Source organism: Eptatretus burgeri, chromosome 12, assembly GCF_056783735.1.
Source record: "Eptatretus burgeri isolate ZD-2024b chromosome 12, Ebu_testis_v1, whole genome shotgun sequence".
NCBI classification, from domain to species: Eukaryota; Metazoa; Chordata; class Myxini; order Myxiniformes; family Myxinidae; genus Eptatretus; species Eptatretus burgeri.
The window spans coordinates 5,272,901-5,299,789 of NC_140972.1; the positions used below are offsets into that span (position 1 = coordinate 5,272,901).

At 43.7% G+C, this 26,889-nt stretch overlaps 2 protein-coding genes and 1 long non-coding RNA gene across 21 annotated transcripts in view; 1 reads left to right on the forward strand and 2 right to left on the reverse strand.

The window, feature by feature from the left end:
• Positions 1-13,667, forward strand: part of ADD1 (adducin 1) — a 96,593-nt gene extending 82,926 nt beyond the window's left edge. For 8 of the 9 annotated variants that reach the window (XM_085849297.1, XM_085849298.1, XM_085849300.1 and 5 more), the window contains one exon: positions 11,575-13,667. In XM_085849297.1, coding sequence (XP_085705423.1) covers positions 11,575-11,903 — 329 coding nt within the window. In that variant the 3' untranslated portion in view covers positions 11,904-13,667. Of the gene's footprint in view, positions 1-10,379; positions 10,415-11,574 lie in introns of all 9 variants that reach the window. The other variant, XM_085849301.1, reaches the window with a different exon arrangement.
• On the reverse strand, positions 668-7,093 carry LOC147015014 (uncharacterized). The gene is made up of 2 exons (XR_015050190.1): positions 4,733-7,093; positions 668-4,150 (listed from the first exon to the last, which is right to left on the reverse strand). It is a non-coding gene; the product is annotated as an uncharacterized LOC147015014 (long non-coding RNA).
• Positions 13,668-14,582: 915 nt separating the features above from the next.
• Positions 14,583-26,889, reverse strand: part of SLC75A1 (solute carrier family 75 member 1) — a 46,045-nt gene continuing 33,738 nt past the window's right edge. For all 11 annotated transcript variants that reach the window (XM_085849307.1, XM_085849306.1, XM_085849308.1 and 8 more), the window contains 9 exons: positions 26,365-26,520; positions 25,571-25,747; positions 22,037-22,145; positions 21,765-21,876; positions 21,191-21,299; positions 19,126-19,216; positions 18,910-18,957; positions 16,081-16,170; positions 14,583-15,997 (listed from right to left, as the gene is read on the reverse strand). In XM_085849307.1, the coding sequence (XP_085705433.1) occupies positions 15,888-15,997; positions 16,081-16,170; positions 18,910-18,957; positions 19,126-19,216; positions 21,191-21,299; positions 21,765-21,876; positions 22,037-22,145; positions 25,571-25,747; positions 26,365-26,520 (1,002 nt within the window). In that variant the 3' untranslated portion in view covers positions 14,583-15,887. The remainder of the gene's footprint in view (positions 15,998-16,080; positions 16,171-18,909; positions 18,958-19,125; positions 19,217-21,190; positions 21,300-21,764; positions 21,877-22,036; positions 22,146-25,570; positions 25,748-26,364; positions 26,521-26,889) is intronic.

Consider the following 26,889-nt stretch of genomic DNA (forward strand, 5'->3'; position numbering starts at 1 on the left):
TCTTTTATACCCCCATTAATCCACCCCAAACCCACCTCCTTTAAATTCCGTTTTCCTTCCTGAAAGTCCCTGTAATGTCCATCTTGTTTACCCCGTGTACCCCCACGCCATCCCTCTCCCTTCCACATATCTCCTATTGACTCTGTTCCCCACTATTTTGTGCTTCCCTCTCCTGCCCTTCTGATCTCCTGCCTTGTTATACGTTCTGTGTATTTGCTCTTACATGAACCTCCACACCACAAATTGTCTCTATAAATTGATAAGTTGGTGTAGCTGCTCATGATCTGGTTTCCTTCTTAATTTGTTTTATTTTTTTGTGATGGATGCAATATATATATTCACAGCGCGGTGACATCGCGCTGTTATATAATTGGCTATTCTGTCCTGTGTCTTCTGTCACACTTATGGCCACGTACGTCCCTTTGATCTGAGGGCTATAAATAGAAATTTGTCCAACGTCACAACTCTTCCCATCATGCATGCTAATTCACAGTGTCTACATTTAAATTTTATAACTGCAAAATTGTTTCATCATTCTTAACCTAGACTTTTACTGCCCCCAGCCACGCGATATCGAACTATTCGCTTCTTGTTTTTTTTTTTATATATAATATACGATCACGTTGATAAAATTTTGAAATAACTGAGCACATCAAATTTGTCAAAGTACATTTAAATTGCTGGTGCCGTTTAATTGACATGCATTCATTACCAGTTTTGTGTTATAAACGCACACGTACACATCAACAAACATGTATATGCACTCACAGATGTACACGCAGACATAAAGAAATGTGGAAAGGGGAAGGTGGAAATTTAAACGTTTTTATTACTTGTTTTTGTCCTTATTGCCCTCACCCTCGCATTTGGGTCTGTTTGTTCGTTTGTTCGTTTGTTTGTTTGTCCGCACAGAGTGGGAGTATGGTTTTTCTCTGCAACCGCTTGTCAAATTGACACGGAATTTTTACCATCGTACAATAAAAGGATTGACAGACAGAGTTATTTCACGATTATGTGAGTGTATGGCCGTTGTTAGTTGGTGGAGCCATTCATCTGGTTGATTCCAATAACGAGCAAGACTCTGACACGCTAACTAATTCCGTGACCCTGGCGTACTAACTTCTTAGAGGGATGAGCGGCTGCAAGCTGTGCGCGATGGAGCAATAACATGTCTGTGATGCCCTTTGATACCCGGGGCTGCACGTGCGCTCCACTGGACGGGCCAGCGTGTACCTTGCCCTTCGCCGTCAGACTCTGGTAAACCGATGAGCCATGTTGGTGATGGGAATTGGGGCTTGAGAAAGTGTTCCACAAAATGAGGAATTCCCAGTAAGCATGAGTCATCAGCTCACGTTGTTTTTAATGTTGAAGGCTCCAGTCACGGGCTAAATAGTCCTTGTCAAGGCCAGGCCTTAAATAAAAGAACTGCACGAATAGAAATGTAAGGAAAGAGCGAATAGTCCAAGAGTTTTTGAGGAAGTAAAAAAAATCTGCTTTCTGAAAAGGGGAACGTCATAAGTGTTTGGGAAGATGTGAGAAGGTAAAGAGTTCCAGAGTTTGGCAGTGGAGGGGAAGAAACAAACATCGTAACGGCCCACCCTTGAGACGCCAATGGCCACACAGTAATCATGTGATGAAGTTGCTTGTCAAGTGTTCCTTGATCTCGCTAATGGTGGAGGTACACAAGCAGCAAGTTCTTGCAAGCAGAAACCGAAGTAATATCTGTAGAAAAGAGAAAGAGAGCCAACTATGCGGCGTAATTTGAGCGGGTCGAGTTTTGAGGTCACATTGGTAGAGTTGTCAAGTCGAATAACTTTGTGGATTCTATTCTGTCCAGTAAGTATGTGGAGCTGGAACCTCCCCAGATAACGGAGCAGTACTCTAAACAAGGACGAATCAATCCTTTATGTAGTTGGAGCAACCGTTCAGAGGAGAAGAATCTTCGACATCTGAACAGGACTCCTAATTTCTTCGAGGCAGAGTTAGCTATTTGTGTAATGTGTGGATTCCAGGATAAATTTGATGTTAGAGTAATACGTAGTAGGTTTATTGTATCACATGGTGTAATTGTAGAGCTTTCAAAGGAGATTGGAGAGTTGAGAGGAGTGTAAGAGAGGGAGATGAGAATAAATTGAGTTTTTGAAACATTAAACTTAACTTGATTACATTTGCCTCAATGGGCATTAAACTTGTCCAAATCCGAATTTAAAGAGGTGGCTGTGATGAAACGAGATGTAGATCGAATGAGAGAAGATGGGGCAGATGGGAAAGACATGGAGGAATGTAATGTTGAGTCATCAGCATACGAGTGCATTTGGTTATTTGTGGAAGAAAGAAGGAAGAGTGTTGGAGACAGAATGGAACCCTGAGGTACACAGCTGTTGATAGGGAAGGGGGGAGATGTTGAACCATCAACAATTACGGAGATAGAGCGGTCGGAGAGAGAGCAGAGTGAAGGAGGAAAGCCGAAAGAGGGAAGCTTGGATATCAGACCCCGATGCCAAACTCTGTCAAAGGCTTTTGAGATATCAAGGCCTACAACAAAGGATTCCCCAAAGTCTCTCAATGAAGAGGTCCAGACATTCATAATGCAAGAAAGGATATCACCTGTAGATCTTGCCTTGTGAAAGCCGTATTGGTGATCAGATAGAAGACTGTGAGGTTCAAGGTGCTTTAGAAAATGGGAATTGAGACGACATTCAAAGACTTTTGAAACAGTTGAAGTCAGAGGAATGGGACGGTAGTTAGAATGGTTTGAATGATCACCCTTCTTTAAAATAGGCTGTACTAAGGCATGTTTCCAGGTAAGAGGAAAAGTTTGGGATTTTAAACAAAAACAAAACAAACGAGCAAGCACATTCTGAAGTTCTGAAGCACATTCCTTCATAACACGAGGAGGAATGTCATCTTGCTCATAGGCCTTGCTTTTGTCCAGAGAGAGAGGAGTATTTTTTGACTGCATGGAAAGAGATGATTTGGAGGGACATAGGATTGGTGAGGGGAGCATCAGAGGGAGATGGAATGTTAGTCATCCAGTGTGGAGTTAGAGGAGAAAAGAGAACCAAAAAGAGTTGCTTTATCAGTCGGAGAGACAGCGATAGTGTCATCGGAATGGAAAAGCGAAGGTAAGTGAGAGCAACAGAAGTTGTTGGAGATACTTTTAGCTAAGGACCAGAAAGATCTATTCGTGGAAGAAGATGAGAGGTTGTCACATTTCTTTTGAATGAAGGAATGCTTTGCTTCACGAATAACATGTTTGCAATGATTTCTAGTGCATATGAGAGCAAAATGCGAGTCGGAGGAAGAAGAGTTTTCCATGTCTGATATGCGGCATCCCTTGCACGAATGGCCGCAGAGCAGGAATTATTGAACCAAGAATTGGGAGGTGAGATAGATTTAAAAGAGAAGGGGATATAAGCATCCATTCCTGCAACAATAACCTCAGCTATACACTCAGCAGAGATAGAGGCATCGACTGAGGATTAAGTCCCTGCCCTTTGTACACACTGCCCGTCACTACTACCGATCGGATGGTTTGGTGAGATCCTTGCACAGGCCGTCCACGATGCACGTTGTCATTGTATCGGCTGGTATGCCGAAAACATGAGCGAACTTGACTATCAAGAGGACGTAAAGATTCGGCCGGACTCGTGGGGACCGATCTCTCCTATAGAGCATGCGGTACTACCGCTGTGCTGCAGAAGAATGTAGGTACCCCATTGGCACGGGTCCTACTCTCCTCCTTCAGAATTTCTCCACAGTACTTGCAATCTACTGCGCTTGGTATGGCCCTCTCACGGGAGACTGTTGTAGTCGGTGACGGATATTCCGCCGGTAACTTCAGACTCCTGACCTGGGTTGGCCTAGCCGTGCGTGGTTAACCACTGAGTCATTGAGCGCCCCGTGCCGCTGGCTCAGCAATTTCATTGAGTACCATGAACCACACCACTACGGGTAGATGGCCTTGCCCGCCACCCCAGTTTTGCAGATCCATTGGACTGGTTTTGGACGCTGGGTCGGCATTCATTGCAGGGGGCTGCATGTGAACTGATGGATGGTTTCGCGGTCCCAAACTGCCACCGACGTCCACTCCGGTGGTCTGGAGTAGGTCTGCCACCTCTGCACTGTGGTGGTCAACACCTGAAACGCGCTGGGGTGTGGAGGACAGGGAGGACAGGGAGAACGGGGAGGACAACATTTCCAACTGTATCTATTTGGTCTTCCATTTGATTTGATTTGAATTTAATTTAATCCAATTCTGAATTCAATTGAATAACACGATAAAGAGCAATTAGATATTGCAGACCCTCGCCAGAACTTGTTTTGTGTGGTGTTTATGTACTGGTGAGTTACGTAATTAATAAGAGACGTAACGAGAACTGCCACTTTATAACTACTGGCAGAGATGACCAGGTACCAAGACATCCCACTTTGTTTGAACACCTGACCCTGACCCATGACGTTTATTATTATTCAATTGAATTGAGAATGAGATTAAAATGAATTTGATTCAAATCAAATGGAAGACCAAATAGATGAAGTCCTGCATTGGAATGATCAGAAGAAATGCAAACAAGCAAAAAGAAAAGATGAAGTCATCAAGAGGAATCTGGATAGGACTCACATTTCAGCTGCTACTCCTCTACCCTCAAACCCACCCAAGCACAGCCAAGTGAGCCTTATTCAAAAAACAAACAAACAAACAAACAAGCAGTCATAGACTGATACTTACGAAATTGTCAACTTGACCTCTGACCTTGTCTAATAAAAGCTGTCTCTCGAGAAGGTAGCGACGTAAACCAGAAGTTTCTACGATGATTCTGTACCAAACCATCAAAAATCGAATGTTTGACCTCACTGTGACCTTGACCTTTGACCGATTTTGACCAAAATCTAATCAGCACGAGCCATCACCCTCCTGAATCACGTGGTGTAATTTGACATTGGTAGCTTCTTCCGTTCGAGTTATCGTGCCTACAAACAAACAAACACACACACAAACAAACACACAGATGACGGAAGTGATCAATATACTTACGAAATCTTTAGATTTCGTAACAAACAAAAAATAATCAAAGACCCCAGATTAAAAAAATAAATAATTCTGCCCGCCAGACCATGCGTCCGTCCGATCAGGTTGAAATTTAAATTTAAAACCGAAATTCTCCACCACTACTCCATCATAATTGTGAAGTTTCACTTCGATCGATGAAGCGGTTCAAGAGAGAATTTTTTTGAAACTCATTTGTTCGATCCAATATGGCTGCCAGACCATGTGACGTATGACATCACGTGTGTGAATGTGAACGTTTTATTCCTCATGGATAGGCGGTCACAGCTGTAACGTTTCACCTCAATTTGTGCAGCCGTTTCAGAGAAGATTTTTGAAGGTTTTATGTTTTTTGTTTTTTTTCAAATATGGCTGCCGAACCACATGACCGATGATGTCATCAATTTTTTTTCTGTTGACAAATTTATCCCAAGATAACCCTCAATAATTTTCATCCTGATCAGATGCAGCATTCTGTGGATGTAATTATGATGTCGTAACAAAGGCACCAATGACATCTCATTCCCCATGTGGAGTTCTTGCCTTTTGCTAATTTTCCCTTTTTTTCTGTGGTGCGGTTTCAAAGCTGCAGAGGTCCAAAGTTTTTGCTTTTTCCAATATGGCTGCCACACCACGTGACCGATGACATAATTATCAAAACATTGTATACGAGTCGGTGTCAATCCAACAAACGGTTGCAGAGAAACACAGTACTCGTGTTCTGTGCGGACAAACAAACAAACAAGCAGTCATAGACTGGTACTTACGAAATCGTCAACTTGACCACTGACCTTGTCTTATAAAAGCTGTCTCTCGAGAGAAGGTAGCGACGCAAACCAGAAGTTTCTACGATGATTCTGTACCAAACCATCAAAAATCGTAACGTCGACCGAAGCAAAAATCTCCATTTCTCCACGCAATTATTTTATATTATTTTATCAAAGTCACAAAACCGTAATATTCGGCCATCCACCAACAATCTTTACATAATCCGACGGCTTAGCGAGTCAGGCATGCGACGATAACCTTTATTGGGATAAAAAATGACTTTTAAACACCATCTTTATCGAAAACACCGTCAGCGCGCACACGGAAAACCTTTACGTGACTCAACGATGCGTCTGCTCGAGCGCACTGCATCACGTGACGACCCGTGACTCGTCGAGTGAAATATTTTTTTATACAATCTTAAAACGTCTCCAAAACATCCGATTTTTACCAGACTTTCGACAACCGAGTTTTAAGCATCCAAAGCGATCGCAAAAACCGAAGACAAAATTAAAATCGAAGTTAAAACTAACTCGTAACATCGAGCGAAGCAAAAATACTCCATTTCTCCACATTAATTTGCGGAATTATGTTTGACCTCACTGTGACCTTGACCTTTGACCGATTTTGCCCAAAATCTAATCGGCGCTAGCCATCACCCTCCTGAATCACGTGGTGTAATTTGACATTGGTAGCTTCTTCTGTTCTCGAGTTATCGTACCTACAAACAAACACACAAACAAACAAACACACAAACAGAAACGGAAGTGATCAATATACTTACGAAATCTTTAGATTTTGTAAGTAACAAACCCAGATGCAATATCCTCTCTGATGAAGGTAATAAAAAAGTCACGGGTCATGGTCAGGTGTCGCATCAAAGCGGGACGTCTTGGTACCCGGTCATCTCTGCCAGTAATTATAAAGCGGCAGTTCTAGTTATATCTTATAATTACCTAACTCACCAGTACACAAACGCCACACAAAACACACCACAAAAAACTACACAAACACTACACAACACAAAACGAAACAAACACCACACCACACAACTACACAAACACCACACAAAATACACCACACAACTACACAAACACCACACAAAATACACCACACAACACAAGTCCTGGTGGGGGTCTGCAATCTCTTGTTTAAAATGGTGTACTGACATGCAGGAGAATTTAATTTTGATTGCTCGATGACATATCTTGTTTGACAGAGGAAGACAAAGGAGATGTGTAGATTGAACAGGAGACGGTTTAACACAACAAACATTTTGAGGATTTGTGTTGTATTGATTTACATATGGAGTGTCCGTGCCACATAGGAAGTCCACCGACTTCCTGGATAAATATATTTCACAGTATTATATTGTTTGCAATATATATATATATATATATATATATGTAAATAAAATTAAATGGATGATTAATAGGAAGGCTTGCCTTCAAGTTCAATGTAATTATTTACATCCTGAATTTCCATCATTGTATTTGATCATTTTATTTGGTGATAAATCCTAGAACTGCTAAACTCAATTGGCTGGCTCGCTTCCTTTTACTGCCACAGCATCCCCCCTATCCCCCCCGCCCCCCCCCCAAAAAAACCACCATGTGCTTCCATTAGAAATTAAGCACAGAGCCAGGTTGTGTGCTACAATCTGATTGGCTACATTTGTCCAAATGCTGGACACTTCATGTGGTGGTTTGCAAGCAACACGTGATCCGAAGGAAAGCGAGAAATGCCCATTTTTTTTTTTAAGCGACAGAAATCCAACACTCACCTTGGAGATGTCTTTGAAGAAAAAAAAATAATTAAAAACTTGCACCAACTAAACAGGTCATCAAATGATTGTTCCAAACAAAGTGTAAACTCTGCAAAAATAGCCAGCCAGCTTTTCCCCTTTAGTGAAATCAAACCAAAGCATCTCACACTCCCCTGTGGTCATGTTAAAGCAGGAAGTGCTTTCAATCACTGCCTTGTGTTACTCCTCCATGCTGTCCCACGCCCTCGTATCCTTCTGCTGTGGATTCCAGGCCATCTCGTGAGACTTCATCCATGTTGTGTTTTTCATCGCTTGCGAGACACAACCACACCTTCATCACTGATGAGATACATTTCCTGTGCATTTTATAAACCAAGCAATAATTTGTGGTTTTGCATCCTTTGCTCTGTCTAAACTCGGTGCAGTCCTTCTCGTCCCATGACTTGATATCCCTGTAATAGTGATCTTCACTATTTTTCTTTCGAAGAAGGCCACTTTTGTCGATTATGACATCAGTCTGAGAGCTGCCACTCTCTGCCTGAAGGACTCCAAAATGGCTGCTATTAGGCCCTGCCTCCATGTACTCTTTTTTTTTGTTGTTGTTGTTGTGGTTACCAAGTGTAATTGTTTGCATACTTCCATCAACTGATGGAGTGATGTTACTTGTACACTTCTCATTGTAACACTCATTTGAAACCATTGGGTTAATTTGATAGCATTTATGGTGGATTATGACGGGGTGTTTTCATATTTGTGTATTATCGGCTGTGTGTCAGGGGCTGCACTTTGGGCCGTCAGTGGTTCGTGGGCTGCTCAATGAAGAACAGCGCTGTAAAATGTCCCTTATTACCTCCGCCATCTGCGACGGATGGAGGTTATGTTTTCACTCCTACCTGTTTGCTGTCTGTGTACAGGATATCTCAAAAAGTTGACGGGATCCGGATGAAATTTTGTGGACAGGTTGGGTGTGTGACGCGGACAAATTGATTAGATTTTGGTGAAGATCCGGATCCAGATCCGAGAATTTTAAAATTGATTCTTCACCATTTAGCTAAAACCGATTATATAGCACAATATCTCAAAACGTTATGGATGGATTTGGACAAAACTTGGTGGATAAGTTGGATCCATCCATTGGGACCATACTCTGTGCAGAGCGTTGGTGCTGCCTAAGCAGTCTCCTTGGCTATTGGGTACAATCCTGGACGGGTCGCCACTCCGCCACAGTACACCAGCATGCTGGCACTCATTTTGCCGACCTCGGAAGGATGACAGGCCGAGTTAACCCCACCTGGTATTAATTCAACACCTGAGGGGGATTTGAACTCAGGATCATAGGATCCCAAGCCCACCACCCTAACAATTAAGCCAACACCAGGCGTATGAGTTGAGTAGATGACAAGAACAAGCCAATTCGACTTTGGAGGTGCAGATCCAGATCCGGCTCATCAGTGGGATACAGAACGTAAACCGTTCAGACTGGCAAAGGTATGCGCTCTACCTCGTGCTGTTGTAGTTCTGACATGTTTTTTTTTAAATTATTTTTAAGCGTATGTCAAACCATTTTGAGTTTGCAATCCACACACCACAAAAACATAATACTAATCTGCAACACAGTATGATCCCATATTGTTGTATCAAGTTTGAAATTTGTTTTGTATTAACGAAAACAATGCTTGAAGTTTTATTTACAATCAAAAATCCCGTTTCAGGTGAACACCGTATTGTGGAGGTGGCATAGGTATGCATCACCTCCACAATACGATTTGGGTCGAGCAACCGGGAGTGCAGTGGAACGTGTATTTAGCAATCTTTAGTTGTCGAATGTGTCTTGTAAAGTTGTTCGTGCAGCCGACGTTCATGTACAGGCCAGGCCCCGGCCTAGCAGCCTGAGCCTGTATGCGACACCGCGCAAGGTTTGCCCGTTTTGCCAGGGAAAGGAGGAGCCAACCCCAAAAGCTCAGCATGGAAACTTTGCAGCTCCACAATCAGGCCACACACAAATCCAAACATGTGGGCTTGCCAGTGGTACAAACCCGACCCCCTTTCCCCAAAGCAAGGCTCAGGCATGCCCGAATCACAAGTTCATTTCACGAGTGGACATCTACTTGCATGACCAGGATCAGGGCTTGCTGTTCAGGTCACGAGTGTCGTCCCTAGCATCACACCAGGAGAACACGAGTCGGTTGGACTCGACTGCTGAAAGATGCTAATGTTCGTTTATTTAATTGAGGAAGTGTTACAGAAACTAATCACCTGTGTGGATACCTTAAGTGTGTGAGGAAGTACGAGTACAGGATGTTCTTTCTGTTTAATTACTGCCGTACATTTATTGGCATCCATGTGACAACGTGCAGATGTACAACTCGGGTGCCTTTTCATCGTGCCCCTCCGTCTCTCTTTTCGAGAGAATGCCATTGTGACATTAGTTGTGCGAACGGTTGTGCAGTATTTAAATTTCTCGTCTTTCAGATGGGAATATGTAGTCGTTATAACGCCAAACCAAACATTTTGAGTGGGGTACAATCTTCTTGGGCTTGACGGAAAAACGCATTAAGCACCGGCTGTAAGCGCCGTGCCTTTTACATTTCCATGATGAAAATACCACGGCTGTTCTGGAAGCACTGCTGGTTACCAGTGATTAATGTTCATTGAAGTGTTTCCAACTTGGACTATTTCTTTAAAAGGCTCTTGGAAACAATCTGTTGAATGTGAAAAGGATTGATCTGTTCCTTTGCTGTCTAACATGTCCCTTGTCTGCCTATAATCTCCTTTCTGCCCACACGTTGCACCCAGGAGCCCTCAGTAGCAGGCATAATGCAAAGTAGGATGTAAGTACACTTCCGGCCTTTCTCGTTCTGTGTTTCCTTTCCTTGCACGTGGTCCCCTTGCCTTTGAATTGCGATGGATCATCGGCCTTTTTCCAATTATTTTGAGTTATCCTCGAGTGTAATTTGGAACAAAGCGGTGCTATGACTGGTTGTGAATACCCCATGAGTTGACGCTTCGTGATCGCAACACATTCCGTCGTCTCACCCTCCACATGCTTCATTCTTCACCGTTTGTCCACTTTTCATCCTTTCTTTTGGCTTCCTCCTGATGTTTTGCGAGTGCTTTTTGATGCTTTTTCTGGGAGTTCATTGGACATTAGATTTTTCATCTTTAGTTCGGGGTTGCGGATCACTTGTACATGTCGAACTAGAACGGGACATTTGGCCGGGAGGGAACGCCAACGCGTGGCGTCGCCGTTTTGTCAAAGCGCGTCTTGACGGCATTCAAAGTTTCATTCAATCCTTAATGATCCAACACGATCCAAGATTATTCTGATCTCCGTTTTAAGGTGGTCATACACTGGCCAACATGATTTGCATGCAGGCCAGAGACAGACAGACAGACCGACAGACAGACAGACAAAGGTGGACTTTTAATTACAAAGACAGTCGAGGATGGACTAATGGACATCGTCCGTGGGAATTGATCCTGGAAACCCATCCTCATGAGGCAGCAGCGGTTCAGATGGGAATAGTGAACAGGTCAACTTGCAAATTGGATAATTGGCCGATTATAATTATTGGATAATGCATACCAACCTTTGGAAAAATCTCGTTTGTCCGTGACATCATCATCTCGGCCATTACAGAATGTGCAATGTAGGACTATCACTAAGTATTAATTTGATGGGGGTGTTGAGGCTCGTGGAAACGTTGAACCGTGGATGTTCAGACGGACATGGGTAGAGGATAACAAGGGGAGAAGCATGCACTGGTGAATAGGGAAAGGGAAGTATCAATCTGAAAAACGACAACAACAAAGCAGCAATCTGGGTGAAGAGCTCAGGAGTGCATACCTTGCAAGTTTGTAGAATAAAAAGTCTGAACGTTTGCAATTTTTTTTTTTAATGCTTAGATTGATCACAATGTACACATCTTCACGATATATACTTGCTTGCCACATGAGGATGATTATTTTCACTCTTTCTTCCTACCCACAGATGACCCACCGGCTAACCCTGACCTCGTATCCAGCCTTGACCAACCATCCCCAAATGAACAGGATGCCACACAATCTCTCGTCACAACAATCCCGAGCCCCCCGGCTTCTCTGGAAAGTAACGAGGGTCCAGAAAGTCCAGCAGATGTCACCGCAGAGGTGGATACGAGCAAAAGGCAAAGCCGGGTGAGTGAAGGCGCTGAAGATCCGGCGGGCCACAGCGACGGTTCTCCAGCTAAAACGTCACCCTCCAAAAAGAAGAAAAAATTCCGCACGCCGTCTTTTCTCTCAAAGAAGAACAAGAAAAAGTCAGAGAAGGCAGAGGTCTAGAGGTCTAGTTTTATGCCCTTTCTTAAAACCCTTTGCTAGATGTTTGAAACTAACATTGCTTGGTAAACGAGCTCAACCATCACTCAGTGACCGTTGGACCTTGTACCTCTCACTGCCTTCTCTTTTCACCTCTGTCCACCTTGAGGCATCGCTCTCATCCCTCTTTCATTGCTCGATTTTTTTTTTTTCCCTTTACTACAGATAGAACAAAAAAATTCCAGAAATAAACTTATGGCGAAATTATAGTATCCCACAGGTAAAGGCTCTAGACTAGAGGTGCATGTTGTTTTTCTGCTTCTGCGACGAGACGTGCAGCTTCCGGGTCTTGCCCTGGGAACGGCTCGGTGCGCCGGCAATGCTGTCTCCGCACTCTTTACAATATCCATCGACCGTTTTTCTAACTATTATGTGTACTTGTAAGGGACAAATCCCAACGGCAATTATTTGGGTTAATACCCGTGATGTTTTGTGGTGGGGTTTGGTCAAATTTAACGGGATTGACGTATTGCGTCGCCCATGTCCTTTCACCCGATTTACGCACCGTGGATGCCGTATGCATGGTTGTATGGGAAAGGGTCCACGGGTCTGATTTCACCTTCAGTCTAAACCTATTCAAACACAAGAATGTGTCGTCTCTCTCCTTTCAAATCTGTGCTTCGCTCTTGCTGTTCCATGTATGTCGTCTTCCAAAAGTTTTCGCTATTCCTACATTTTTTTGCACCACAAAATACAAGTATCTTGAGCACTGCCTCTACTGAATGCAGATTTCCATGACTTGCTGACAGCCCAGCAGATCCTAGACCCATTCTTCCGAGAGGCCCCTGATTTTTGACGAGGACTTCTCACCGACGGAATTGTGATGTAATAGCAAATTATAGTTTAATGTTCTATTTGGCAAGACAGCGATTTTATGTTTTGTTTTGTTTTTACCTTGAAACACAAATGTGTATTATACTGCCTCCTACAGGCCCAGACGACGTTTATTATATTACTTACTTCATAACCCAAACCGATAAAGCTGTGATGTTTTGAATGTCCAAAGCTGGAATTGGCTCGAATGAAATTCGCTCTGAAACCCGAGCAAGGGAAGCTGAAGACATCGCGAATCATCTCGGCTTTACGGAGGATCGCCAAAAGTTCTGCCGCGGAGTCGACAATTGAGCGAGTTAGATAACCTGATGTTTTTGCTACAATTGGTAATGCCGGTACATCTGATGTGTGACGAGTTTGCATAGTCACCTGAAGATCAAGTTGACCACTAAATATTGTTACTTCACATGAACCTGTGTCCAAGTTGCGAACTGTGGACCTCATATGGACTCGCTCCTTTTGAAAAACTTGGGGGCTGCTTTTTATTTTTTTAAACCAACTCATGCTTCACCACTCTTGACATTTACTAGTATGGAAACGAGACCTGTAGATTGTTATTTCTTGTTCGTGTGTGCGTGTGTTTTACGAGTAAAAAATAAAAGTGGTGCTCCTGTGGATTTAAAAAACAAATCTAAAACAGTTGAACCAGAGTAGAGAAAAATCTTGGAAAGTTTGTGGCAGTGGAATTAGAATTTTGGAGTAGGCCTTAGTGATAGCGGCGTAACGTGGTTGGCTTGAACCCCACAGTCGGTCTGTTTCGTGGGCGCAAAAGCCTCCTTCCCGTGCTCGCGATGCCTCGGGCCGACCGACTCGACTATCGATGTGTAAACTTGAGGTGAGATTGCAAGTATCTTCTCCGCTGATTATCTGTGCGAATAAAAATCAAAACCATGACTACTTACCTTTTTCCTGGGAATAGCAAGACGTGCTCTCACGCTCTTTCCTCGTTCCATCACCTGGTTGTGTGATACTTGGCTGGCTGTATTTTCACTTTCTTCACCTACGAGGTGAATGTAATTTTCTTGCGATCTTTATTTTCACCGACGGATTCCAACTTTATCTGTTGTCATGCATTTTCTCCTGATACAAAGTGAGTTTACAATGACCAAGTAATCCACACACATCGATTAAGCTAACTGGTGACTGAGCTCAAACACATCTACCTGTAATACAGTCTCCACTAAACAATTCAAAGATCGTCATGAGGCGTCCCCTGCAGTGGAATATCTTCCTGACACTTGCCCCTGGACTTGCATGTATACCAGCAAGAGGAGACTCAAATAATTTAGTGGTTCATCACCATTGAGTGATGGGGCCAAAAACGATATTCCAAAAAGTTGTGGATGGATTATGACAAAACTAGGTGGATGTGACTTGAGTAAGTGACAAGAATGAGCCGATTAGAATTTGCTTCATGTCCGGCTGTAGATCCAACCTATCGGTGGGATACAAAACGTGAACCGTTCAGCATGGCAGAGGTATGTGCTCGAGTTGTTCCTGCTTTCTCCTGTTTGTGGAACCACCTTCCTGTGGCTGGTCAATCCCATTCCTCTCTTGGGCTTCAAGCAAGTCGTGTACATCCACTTCATGTCATCACTTGCAGGTTACTGTGCATTTCCTTCCTGTTCAACCGTTGCTCATCACATCTTTCCACAAGAAAAGATTTTATATCCAAAAATATAAACAGACTCCGTCTTGATGAAAGTTTGGTAATGGGAACAAACCCCAAGTTTTCAAGGGTAACGGTACAGTTAATGGGTAAGGACTCAAATGAGCAAACAACATTGGTATCAGTCACGCCATCAGGGATTTAACAAATAAGGACACAGCTTTATTCTAAGTGCCAACAACAAATGCAAATAAATGGTCAAAGTAGCTGCCAACAAATCAAGAAGCGGATAACATCAAACTTTTTTTTGTGTGCAAAATGATAAGCTGGTGAAACATAGCTCTCGATATTAAAATGTAAGTTGGAGCTAAACTACCAAATGCATGTTTATGAGAAGGAAAACCAACAAACACAACTATCAAAACTACTTCAACCAAAAATAATCACAGGATAAAACAATATATATATATATATATATATATATATATATATATATATATATATATATATATATATATATATATATATATATATATATATATATATATATATATATATATATATATATATATGAGGAAAAGATGAACTTCCCTAATCTTCCACAAATATGCAAAAGGCCATTTGGCAAGGAATGATTGTGCAGAGAACTCTGTCCTGAAAACATTCCTCATCCCAAGAAACGAAATCTGTAAAAGCTGTGAAGTTTGGGGTTGAAATCCATTTGTGATTATAAATCAACCCTGTCTCAAGCATCGACAAACGTGACGTCACAAGGAAGCGAAGAGTACAAAAATTTCTACAAAGTAATGGGAAACGAGCCTAATGGAGTGTAATCGAGTGGTTGTGCAGACTTGAATGAGGCACGGTGCGCGTCTGGGTGTGTGGAATCGTTTTAAACCGTTCTTCAATCGTTACTCTCGAGCCGGAAAAAGTTTCAAAATAAGCATCTCGTACAATGATTGAAAACAGACAAAGGTCTTGCTTGTTCTTTGGCCTTCTGGGAAAAAAATTAATTCAAGTGAAAAGCTTCAGAAAGTTTCAAGGAGAACTCGACGGATTTTAGCAATTCCGACACCTGATCATTAAACTTTTCACTTTGCGTCCTTGTAATTAAAGAGAATGCACCGTTAAGCACAATGTTGTTCGAGTTGATTTTCGATGGTTTTTGTGGAGGCAGCCCCACACCGCCCTGATATAGTCGATAAAACGAGTCGTGTAAATACGAGGTCACAGCCACCCAGGGAGCCCAAGACGTGGCAGCCATTCAGGTGGTCACATGGATGCCTCCACAGAAATCACTGGGAAATTAATTGAAGTTGTAGTGGCTTGTAGATGTTTTTTTTGTTGTTGTTTTTTCTATACAAGGATGTAAAGTTAAAATTTTGATAATGATCACACAGTGAATAAATCCATAGTTTTTGAGTTGGAGTTTAGTTTTCCTTTCATTGAGCAAAACAGAGCAGCAAGAGTAAAGGCTTCTATCGATGTGGTTCCGTCATTGGACTTCACTTTGCCTTGGCCGTGTCTGCTGCAATCGACCCCAACAGTGCCAATGGAATGGCTAACAAAGCAGCTCCCAATGTATAACACAGCTCGACTCCCAGCACCCAGAAACCTGTACACAAACGCATCGTCGAGAGTTTGGCTCGTCGTGCAACTGTGCTTAACCCTGGTGTTTGTGGGGTGCACCAATTGTACCTGTGGCAGCAAATGCAGGTCCAAGTGCACGAGCAAGTGCCCCTAGGCTGCGTAGAGTTCCCATCATGATGCCCTTTTGATTAGGATTGCCTGTGACAGAGCAAGCTTGTTAAAATAAATAAATAAACCTGCACAGCTACAGTATTTCATTAAAATATAAAAATCCTTCCTTAATTAAATGAGATTTATTCTCAAATCTTAAACACAATTCATCGATCTGACCTTGTACAACATAGTGTGCTTGCATGGAAAACGAGTTTAAAAAAAACAAAACAAAATCAGTGCCATTCTCTTTCTATGAGATGGAGTCTCATGGAAGAACAATGGGATGGGGGTAGGAATAGTAGGGCCAGTGGAGAGAGAAAGAGAGAAAGAGAGAAAGAGAGAGAAAGAGAGAGAAAGAGAGAGAAAGAGAGAGAAAGAGAGAGAAAGAGAGAGAGAGAGAGAGAGAGAGAGAGAGAGAGAGAGAGAGAGAGAGAGAGAGAGAGACACTAACTGCAACCTGCAAATAAGGGTGTTAGGGTAAATGGGGTTTCAGAAATATTGTGGGTAAAGGCCCTGTCACACCTTGACGATTTAGCCAACGTATGCCTGACGTGTGCAAAATTGGGCTAAACCGCCGGCACACGTCGAATACGTGATGGGTAAGTTTGTATACGTTAAGAGCACGCTGGCATACGTCGTAGTACGCCGAGCTGTTGGACAAATTTTCCATGCTTGAAATTTCCCAACGTATGACTCACACGTTCCGCATAACGCTGGCCATAAGTTGTAGGCACGTTACACGATCGTTGACACACATCGACACACGTTACTTGTAAGTTACTCATAAGTCGAAACACGTCGAGGTAATGTTTAGCGTACCCGAAACTTATTTCTAACCTATGAGTAACATGTTGTAGGCACGTTACGCGATCGTTGACACACGTTACTTGTAAGTTACTCATAAGTCGAAACACGTCGAGGTAATGTTTAGCGTACCCGAAACTTATTTCTAACCTATGAGTAACGTGTTGTAGGCACGTTACGTGATCGTTGACACACGTTACTTGTAAGGTACTCATAAGTCGAAACGCGTCAAGGTAATGATTAGCGTCAGTGTTCCAGACTCCCTGTTTTTTTTTTTTTTTTTCTTCGGTATGACGGTCATGTTGACACTTCGATTTCTAGTGCGGTTATAATATAATATTATTAAAAGACTGCCGCTCAACGATTTAAATCATAACCGGCATACCGAAGAAGGAAAAAAAAAAAAAACCATGGAGTCTGGAACACTGACGCTAACCATTACCTTGACGCGTTTCGACTTATGAGTAACGTACGAGTAACATGTGTCGACGTGTGTCAACGATAGCGTAGCGTGCCTACAACTATGCCAGCGTATGCGGAATGTGTGCTGAAAATTTCTCGACGTACTCGGCGTACAATGACGTATGCCAGCGTGCTCTTAACGTATACAAAACTTACCCATAACATATTCGACGTGTGCCAGCTTGGTTGGGCAAATTTTTCATACGTCGGCATCCGCTGGCTAAAACGTCAAGTTATGACAGCGGCTTCACACTTCGATGTCTCGTGTGGTTATGATTTGAATCGTCGAGCCGCAGCCTATGAATAGCCTACGCCACGTGATCGTCGGCGATACGCTGCCGCGCTATGCATAAGTTAGAATATCGTTGGGCATAGGTTGTGAACGCCAACAACACGCTGAGCGTTCGTTGGTACAAGTTATCTATGTGTGATTAAAACGTTCTGTGCACGTTACTAATACGTTATGCATACGTCCAGCACGTTATTATACGCCCAAAACTTTTTAAAAAACATCAATAGTTCGGCGTACGCCAGCGTTTTACATACATTTTGATACGTTGCCATTCACTGGCTAAAACGTCAAGGTGTGACAGCGGCTTAAGGAGGAGGGATGACATGAGAAGGTCATGCACTACAAAACTGAAGCAATGCCTGACTCGAGGTTGGTGGAATACAGTCTGAGAGGTCGGTGGCTCAATCCCTGACCGAGTTATACCAAACAGTTTAAAGATGATACCTGCTGCTTTCTTACTTGATGTTCAGCATTTTAAAGGATAAGAGCATGGACAAATCCCCAGATGTTTGCATCCATGGGGAGGGAAGAGGAAATTCGTCCTTAGGAAATGCCAAGCTGAGTGCGGTGATAAATGAGGCACCATTGTTGTGACGTTGCCGGTATCCAGTGTGCCCTGGGAAGTGACGGCACTTCCCCCAAGCTCAGTTGCTGTGTTTGTCTCGTCTAACAGTTCCGTGTTGTCTCTTGTGTTCGTTTGTATGTATATGTTCGTCTTCGAGCCTTAGTTACTGTTTTAAAAGTAAAAATAAATAAAAGAGGGAAGAGCATCTGGAACAGTTCCAGAAGGGTGGTTCCACATGTAAAACACATCTTCCTTGTATTAAACGAGATTTATCCATAAACCATAACGATGATCCATCCGTCTGAGTTGTGAACCATACGGAAATGATGCTGTTGGGGTTTAACACAAGGTGGGTGGATCACAAGCATCATCAAGGGGTCAGAGACCCTTAAATCCGTTTCTAAATCCAAAGAGGAGATTTGAAGAGTTTCCTCGAAAGGAAAGTTTGACAAAATCCTTGGGACTCGAAAGGTTAAGATTTCAGCAGCTGAGCGAGCATACCTTCCGTTTCCTTCGGGGCCCTGCTAAATCGGTCACGATTCCTGTGATTATATTTCATTGAACATCGTGGACAAGTGGTCTTTGAACAGTTTGGAGCCACCGACGATGTCAAATGTCAGATATACTAACTAGTCGACAAACGACAGGTTGTCATACTCACCGAGAGATGCAACAACAGTGGTGAGACATGGTACCACAGTGGCCGAGGCTGAAACAGAAACAAAGGAGGAGCAAAAAGTAACCAAAGTCAAAACAACAATGTTTTCTCCTCAATAAAAAGTCATGTTGAGGAAAGATAGGAATGAAATACAAATGAGAGGAGTTCATGAAAATGAATGCTGTGAGTCAATGTCGTCGACGGGAGAAATTTCCTCACCAAATGCATACAGAAGCAAGCCCAGGTAGAGCACGGGTTCATTGGTTGCCCAGCCGACGAGCAAGAATGCCGGGATCAACAGCAGCAGAGCCTGAACAGAACACCATCACCATTTGCTGTCGGTTTGAAAGCAAATACAGAATTCCGTCTTCTTGGACGTAATCATATTAAAAATTTATCGAGATCAGACTCTAGCACTGTCGTAGGTACTCGGAAGCAAGAGCCACACCAGGTATTGCAGCATGCATCCTGGCCAACAGGAAATGCCTGCCACACATTAACCTGTCTGTGGTGCACAAAACAGTTAAGGGGGGTAGCTAGGAGCAAATTCAAATTTAAAAAGTCTCTTCTGGATCAACAGTCGCATGGGCTCTGCCGATTCGGCATGAGCTAAGCACAGCTCCAGCCCCGCCCCCCCCCCCCCCCAATCATGCTAATGAGGGCAAACAAGCCTGAAACATATGTCTGTGGTTGTTCCCTCTCTGGGGTGAACTTGTCTATAAAATTGAGAATCAACTTCTCTTCCTGGTATTGGCTGCGGTAAAATCCGACGGAGATGTAGGGGACTGTAGCTCCGCTAAGTTCATGTATAATAGGTAGAGTTTATGCAACTTTTAAAACTTGATACACATTTATAAAGTCCTGCTTTAAAATAATTTTGCATTGTGTTGGATTCTTCTTTCTTATGCACTATGTGGCTGCAGGTAGCAACAATGTTTCCACTGGTGCAGTGCCCCCTGTAGGTTAGATCAGGAATTTGTTCATGGTGCTGGCGACAGCTCACCACCTCTTCGCGAAGGACTGTGGGATATTTAACATCCGCCAACTAATAGTCAGACAAGACGCCAGTTTAACGTTCATCCGAAGGATGGCGCACACGTTGAGTCGCCCAACCTGTGAAACACCGGGGATGACAGTTTATAACCGGGTCAGGATTCAAACTGAGTGTAGACAGCTCATAAATGAGTGTACGCGTACCTCGAGGCTATCCTGCCCCTCCATTGTGTGGATATATGTGGTCGGCAGAATGCCGTATTTAAGGTACTCGATCAATCGATGTTTAGGCCTAAGTCACATTTGCTCTACGGCGAGGATACGGCCGCCGTACGCCCTCTGAATTGACAAACGTGCGGTGGCCTCAGGGTGGCCCTACGCCGTTTGGCTATCTTTTACAGGCCGTAGGGGTCGCCGTGGAATTATAGCGTGGAGTTATAACTTTTTTCATTTCTACGTTCGCCGTAGCATTTCGACAAGCCGAAACAAAAGAACTGGTAAAAAATAAAAATAAATACTCCACTCGTTACCGTCCGTCTGGCCGCACGTTCGCCTTAGGGCCCCCCTGCGGTCACCTTGCGTCTGCCTTAAATTCTATGGCCGCCGCAGGGACGCCCTAAGGCCACCGTGCGACATCAAATCAAAGACCGTATGGCACCCCCACGTTTTCGGTCTCCACAATTTATAAATACGCCGTGCGGCTACCCGAAAAATAAAAACATACGTGACTGCTTCATTGAGTGACCGTGGAAATACTGCGGCCGCCCCATAATTGCTAGTGGCCGTAGATTTTGTAGACCCCACGGCCGCCGTGTCAAATGTGACTTAGGCCTTATTGAGCTGAGCGTTATAGGATTTGAATGGAGTTTTGAGCAGTAATTTTATTTATTTATTTTAAACAGATGTGAGGACATATTTAGTTAATTCCAGAACCAATGAGTTCTATTTCCATTACAGTTGGGTGCTCGCCCATCGCTGGGGGTTAATTGTCGATAATGACCCAAAAGTACAGAAAACCGATTCAGCCAATTCCCTCACTGTTGAGGGGAAAATATTTTGACTTCCCCTTGTATGTGATTGATCAATGGTGCTGGTTAGCTGGCTTTGACAAAAAAAAAAAATTTCCAAAATTATTTACTGGACCCCCTCTACCTGTCTCTCCCTCACCCCCACCCCCCAACAAATACTCGCCACAGCTTAGAATCATGGAAGGGACTTAGCACAGGTGAGATGGGCTGACTGGCCTTTTCCTGGGCTCAGTTAATCGTGTCACTGTGCAAGAGATTCCTACCCTCTGAACTAACTTCAGCTCTTGATGTCTCCGAACGCGCCGCACATATCCACCTTGCACGGCTGCCATGGCAACACCAACCAGGAAAAGCATCTTGCCCTGTTGCATGCTGTCGTGAAGGGAGTACAATCAAAAGGATCAACGTACCCGTATAAGCACGTGACCTCGGATCAACGTGGATGTGAAACATTCGACGGTGAAAACAAATGTGCCAAGGGTGGACTTGCAGCCACAGGTCGTGAGGTCATGGTCATGAGATTGAACAAAAGGAATCCAATTCAAGCGGAAACACTTTAACCTTATTATATTATATAATTAAATGAGACCAACTTGTTACAGTATTTTGATTAAAGGTGCGAGATGTGGATGCAACACAGGTGCACGTTTTCGTTCCCGGTACAGTAAACACTCGTTGCCTCGTGTCCTCGGGAGATGAGACATCCTGGTTTTGTTTTGAAGGTTGTTTTTTTTTTTTTTTCTTTCTTCAAACCAACAGGACGTTACATCACGTGGAATGTAGAGGTTTAAACCAACAACTTTTGTCATGCGTGCACGTGCCGACGACTAAACATACCTGGAGTAGTGGAAGCGGGTGTGTGTCAGGAAAGCGAGCGTGAACTCCAGGCCAGAGTAGATGAAAATGTAGAGGAAGTAAAGTCTGCCCAGCTGTCGTAAACGGTGCAAATCTGGACGGGAATGAAAGCGCACGTTAAAACTATTTATTAGGCAAAGGCTTTTGCCAAGTTTAGAATTACCCTTACTCGTACGAACTGGGTGAGCGTTTGATAAAATAAATAAATAAATAACAGACCGGTGCTGTCAACTTTGTTCTCCGAAATGAAACACCTGCTTGGGTCAGGGCCTCTTTACGTCTTTCCAAGGTTGTGAAGTTGAAGAGTTCAGCTGGACTGATGAGGTACAAGGCTTCTTTGCATCCCACCAGCACAGAAGGGGCCTGCAGGTAGTCAAAGAACATTGATAAATCTGTCCCTTGTTGACTGGATAACCAGACAGCAGACTGATGAGAACCAGATATCAGCAAAGCGATCTTTATTGCCAACCGAACACATCGTCTCTCAATGAAAATACCAAAGGTATCGTTAATAGACCCAAGAGTTCACCAAAACTCCCCCAAGCTCAATGTCCCACTTCCACCCCCACGTGCTTTGCCACTGTACTGGAATTTTTGAAGGTGATATATATTTTTTTCATTCTTTCTTAAGCAACCAAAGATAATTCAGACATGCATTAAGTATTCCCATTTGTCAATTAGCTGCAACTGCACAGATGGTGCCCGAAACACCAAAGCGCGTACCCTACCTGCTTGATCTACCGGTGGAGCTTCTGCGTCACGTGAATAGTTCTGAGGTCCTATCGTCAAGAAATGCAGTCGATATTACCGTCGAGCAATCAGTCACACTGAGGCGTTGCTGGTTTTGGCTTCATTTGCAGACGGAGTATGACGAGGCATTCCTGAGCAGCCGATCCAGAGGTGCAAATACGTGAGGACGTCGAATATCAGGAGACGCTTCAAAATGAGGCCGATGGATACGCAGTCATGAAAAGCTTCACCCATTTGCATTCTCGCCGACTGCCCATCAAGTGCGCCAGCACCAAAATATGTTGAACAAGATCTCTAACATTAAGGTCTGGGGAAAGCTTTACTACCATAACCTTTTTGTCCAAGAACGTCTGGTTATGGATAAGAGTCTCGGCGCCAATTAAGAAAAAGGTGAAGCTCCAAGCAGTTGCATCCCCTACAAAATCCCGAAAGAAATTGCAATATGGTTAGCAGAATAGCCTGGAGGTCCGTACACTCGTCTCCGTGCTTTCTCGCCTGGGTTCGAATATCAACCCAGCGACAAACTGTCATCCTGAAGTTTCATCAACGTGTGTGCCGTCTCTCGGATGGACGTTAAACTGGGCATCCCGTCTGCCGGCATCGGTTGGTGGGTGTTTAAGATCCCACGGTGGAGGCGAGCTATCACCGGCACCCTGAACAAATTACAAATTCCCACCTAACTACTAAGCCAATCGTCAGGCTTGGCGAGACAGTTTGTGAAAGATTTGGGCCGAAAACTTCACCAGGCCAACCCCACAATAACATGGGATTAATTAAAGATGAAGAAGAATGGAATGCAATCGCTGAGCTCGTCTTGCAATGAAATACATCAGCATGGAAAAAAAAAAAAAAAAAATAAGTGCTTCGTTACCTGCTTATTGGTCACTTACTATTGCTGAAGATTACCGGCAAAGATAGAAAAGTCAATGTTTGTGTACCATCTCGAAGGGCAGTCAATCTTAGGTTAACGACCTAACTAATTGTATCACGGATGGCAATGCCCTCCGACAAACAGAGTTGACTGTTATCAACACGTTTCGTAGACTCGGTATGAAAACGTTTTACCAGCTTTCCAAAAGTGTAGCACGTTCGCTTCGTGACCGATACACATCGAGCAAGCTGGGAGAAAACGTGGACGTATGGTGGAGATGCACATTTTATCACGGGAGCAACAACAAAGATACCACGTGACTGGAAGACCTTTTCGTCCAATCCAAGAAAACAGGCAGCAATTGATGACGCATCCAGGAGAATGGGAAAATTGACACATTTGCAACGAATCTCTGAGGAAATGTACATGCTGCTTAAAAAGAAAGAAAGAAAAAAAAATCCTGGAGGCAAAGTTACCCAAGGACCAGCGATACAAGAGTTGCACGGAACGTACGATGAGGCGATACCCAATTGACATGGTGTCTCGTTCTGTCGAGGGGTCCAAAGGACACGTCACCGGCCACTGATGTTTTATTTTTTTTATTTTCTGCTAAACGTTGAAAAAGGCATCAAATTAGAGACTTCATCAAACAACTTACCCCGCACAGTCTTGAGAGAAGAAAAAAAAAAAAACAAGGACATGGGCGGGGTCTGCGAGCAACTAATTTGATTGGTCGTGATATTTTGTCCAAGTTCCGCAAAACAGAAGGGTTTTTGAAAGTGTCAAAAGGGTGATTTGTGTTCTACATTGTTCAAGTATATAATTCAATTTGAATAAAACTAAATAATTAGAAGGTCCTGGAAAAAAACACAATTTGCGAAGTTTACCGCTGTTGATGCAGCGTCTTTTACACCGCCTGATTTGAAATGTTACACGAGTTCTCCGTGCCTGTTGTTTGTGTCGTTTATGACTTCCTTAAAGAAAACAGCTCAGTTTCCTATTTGGAATGATTTTAAATTTTGTTCGATTGACACACAGGCTAAAAATATTCTCCACTCCTCTCTGCGCAAGTGCGATCGGGACGAATTCAGAGTCGAAGTAACGTTAAACTACAGATTCGTTTTCCGATTCGTGTTCAAAATATAAAATTCAAATGAAATCAAGTTGTTCCTCGACCATACGCACGCGGATCTACAAAGTGGCTTCTGCTGCCCATGTGTTGGTAGGAATTGATGATCCTGCAGTGGCATCCAGAATTCGTCGATACCCCTCTCGAACTGAGAAGCTCACCTGATGTAGAACACCATGCACTTAAAAATCTGGAAAATTTCACCTGCTTCGTTTCCAGGAGCTCTGCAACGAGCGACAACAGGCTTAGCCTCCAGCAGTTCGTGCGGAAGTTTAGTCCCAAGCCGTAAAAATTGTCGTCGACCTTCAACGGGGTGGACCAGAGCATTCTTCCACCCTGGCAAGCATCACTGACGATCCATTTGATGAGGGATAATGATGAAGCTCTCGTATGGTGAAAGGTGGATTGTGGTGTGCCAATGCCAGCTGGGCCTGGATGATACTTCGTTGATGGAAAACTGGACTAGAAGTGGACGGAGGGTCAGTTATTGCCACAGGAACTCATGGATTTGTTAGTGGAAGAGCCAAAGATGGGAAAAGGGGGAAGAAGAATCAAACTCCAGAACTTGTGAACATGGAAGGTTTAATCTTAGATTCTGACGACCGACTGGTTTGGTCTGATCTACACTTTCTGATCTCAACCTGCACTGCACATTTCAGGATTTTCAGACCAGTTAATTTGTAGAAAGTCATTGGATGCGTTCGTGGAAGAGCCACAAGAAGGAAAACGTATAAATTATAATCAGAGGAGGAAGATGATGATGAAACTTCAGAACATGGAAGGTTTAACCCGATTCTTATGACTAATCCGACTCTGGTTTGGTCCGATCTACACTTTCTGATGTTCAACCTCCAAACCCCATGTAGTACACCTTTATACCACCAGGTATTTTTTAACCAAATACCAGATTTTTCATCTTAAAAATCACAGAAAGGGGGGAAGGATGGTTGAGAGTACGGCCGCTGGTTGACCCACTGAAGTAGACGATTTAAATAACCCATTAAATAAGGTGAAAAAGGCTGGAACACAATTACTCACCCTGTCTTCGGGTAGCAAGGTCTCAGGTAGTGCCAAGATCAATACCACCACAGCAGCACCGGCAAAGGCAAGAGCAAGCCAAGCGGCGTAGCCGCCTCCGCCTGCACCCGCACCAATTAGAGCACCGAGGATTGGCCCCACGATGAAACCTACCGAAAAGGCCGCACCCACCATTGCCTGTGAAAGGTAACATCGCCGATGTAGTCTGAAGAAACGGTCAACATTCACAACATCATACCATGCACAATAAATAAAATTCTCCTTGATGGGAGCGTTAAGCTTTTGATCACAATTAGAAAAAAAAAACCATGAACTCGCCATTCACTTTGATAATTTATGGCAAGTTATCGCCGGCATCATGAACAAATTCCAAATTCCCACCCTGACTACTTAATCGAGCCGAAGGTCAAGCCAATCGGTTCGTTAAAGACTTGGTCTTCTCCAGGTCACCCCCCCCCCTTCCCACCCCCACAAAAAAATAATAATAACTTCTCCAGGCTAACCCCACTAAAACATGGGAACAATTGTAGCTGTTAAAGAAGACTTTGGATAATTTACATGGGAAGGGAAAACGTTCAACCGCACATCACGCATCCACCCCGACCAACCTTGTCCCTCGCCAACAGCACACCTCCCCTACCACTCTTCCCCCTCGCTTATCCCCAAACACCGAGATTTCATACCTTTATTGCCCCCACCACCCAGTCTTGCAACTATTAATATCTATCTCTATTATCATGAGATTATATTACATAATGCATTCAATAAAAGGAAATAATGCAGGATGGAATCACCATGCCCCTGGCGTGTGCACTCTGGGTTAGGTCTGCAATCGCAGCAGCGGCCAAGCTCACAGAGCAGCGGCTGAAGCCTCCCAACACGCGGGACACCAGGAACATTGCGAAGCCCCCTGCAGTTGCCCATATGATATAGGAGGCCATGACACCGACCTACAGATCTCACCGGGAGGGGAGGGGAGGGGTAGGGAGTTAGTGCAGAGTGAAGAGTGGTCTGACCAACAACTCTACCATCGGTTGATATGCGAGGGTGGTTCAAACTTAACTTGCAATTTTTGCCCTTCCAGATTATCTGAGAGTTTGCGGAGCCCGAATGGAAAGTCCCCCCCCCCCAAAAAAAAAGTCTCGTGTGAATCGGTCAGCTGAGCAAAGTATTCTGGGTATTTTCCAAGATGGGGGTTAACAGTGTGTCATGTACTGAATAAAAAGGGTGTTTGTGGTGAATGAAAATGTCAAACCAGGTGACGTTTACCAAAGTGTAGTTGTAGTTTGGTGACACGTGAGCATCTCACACAGGTGTGT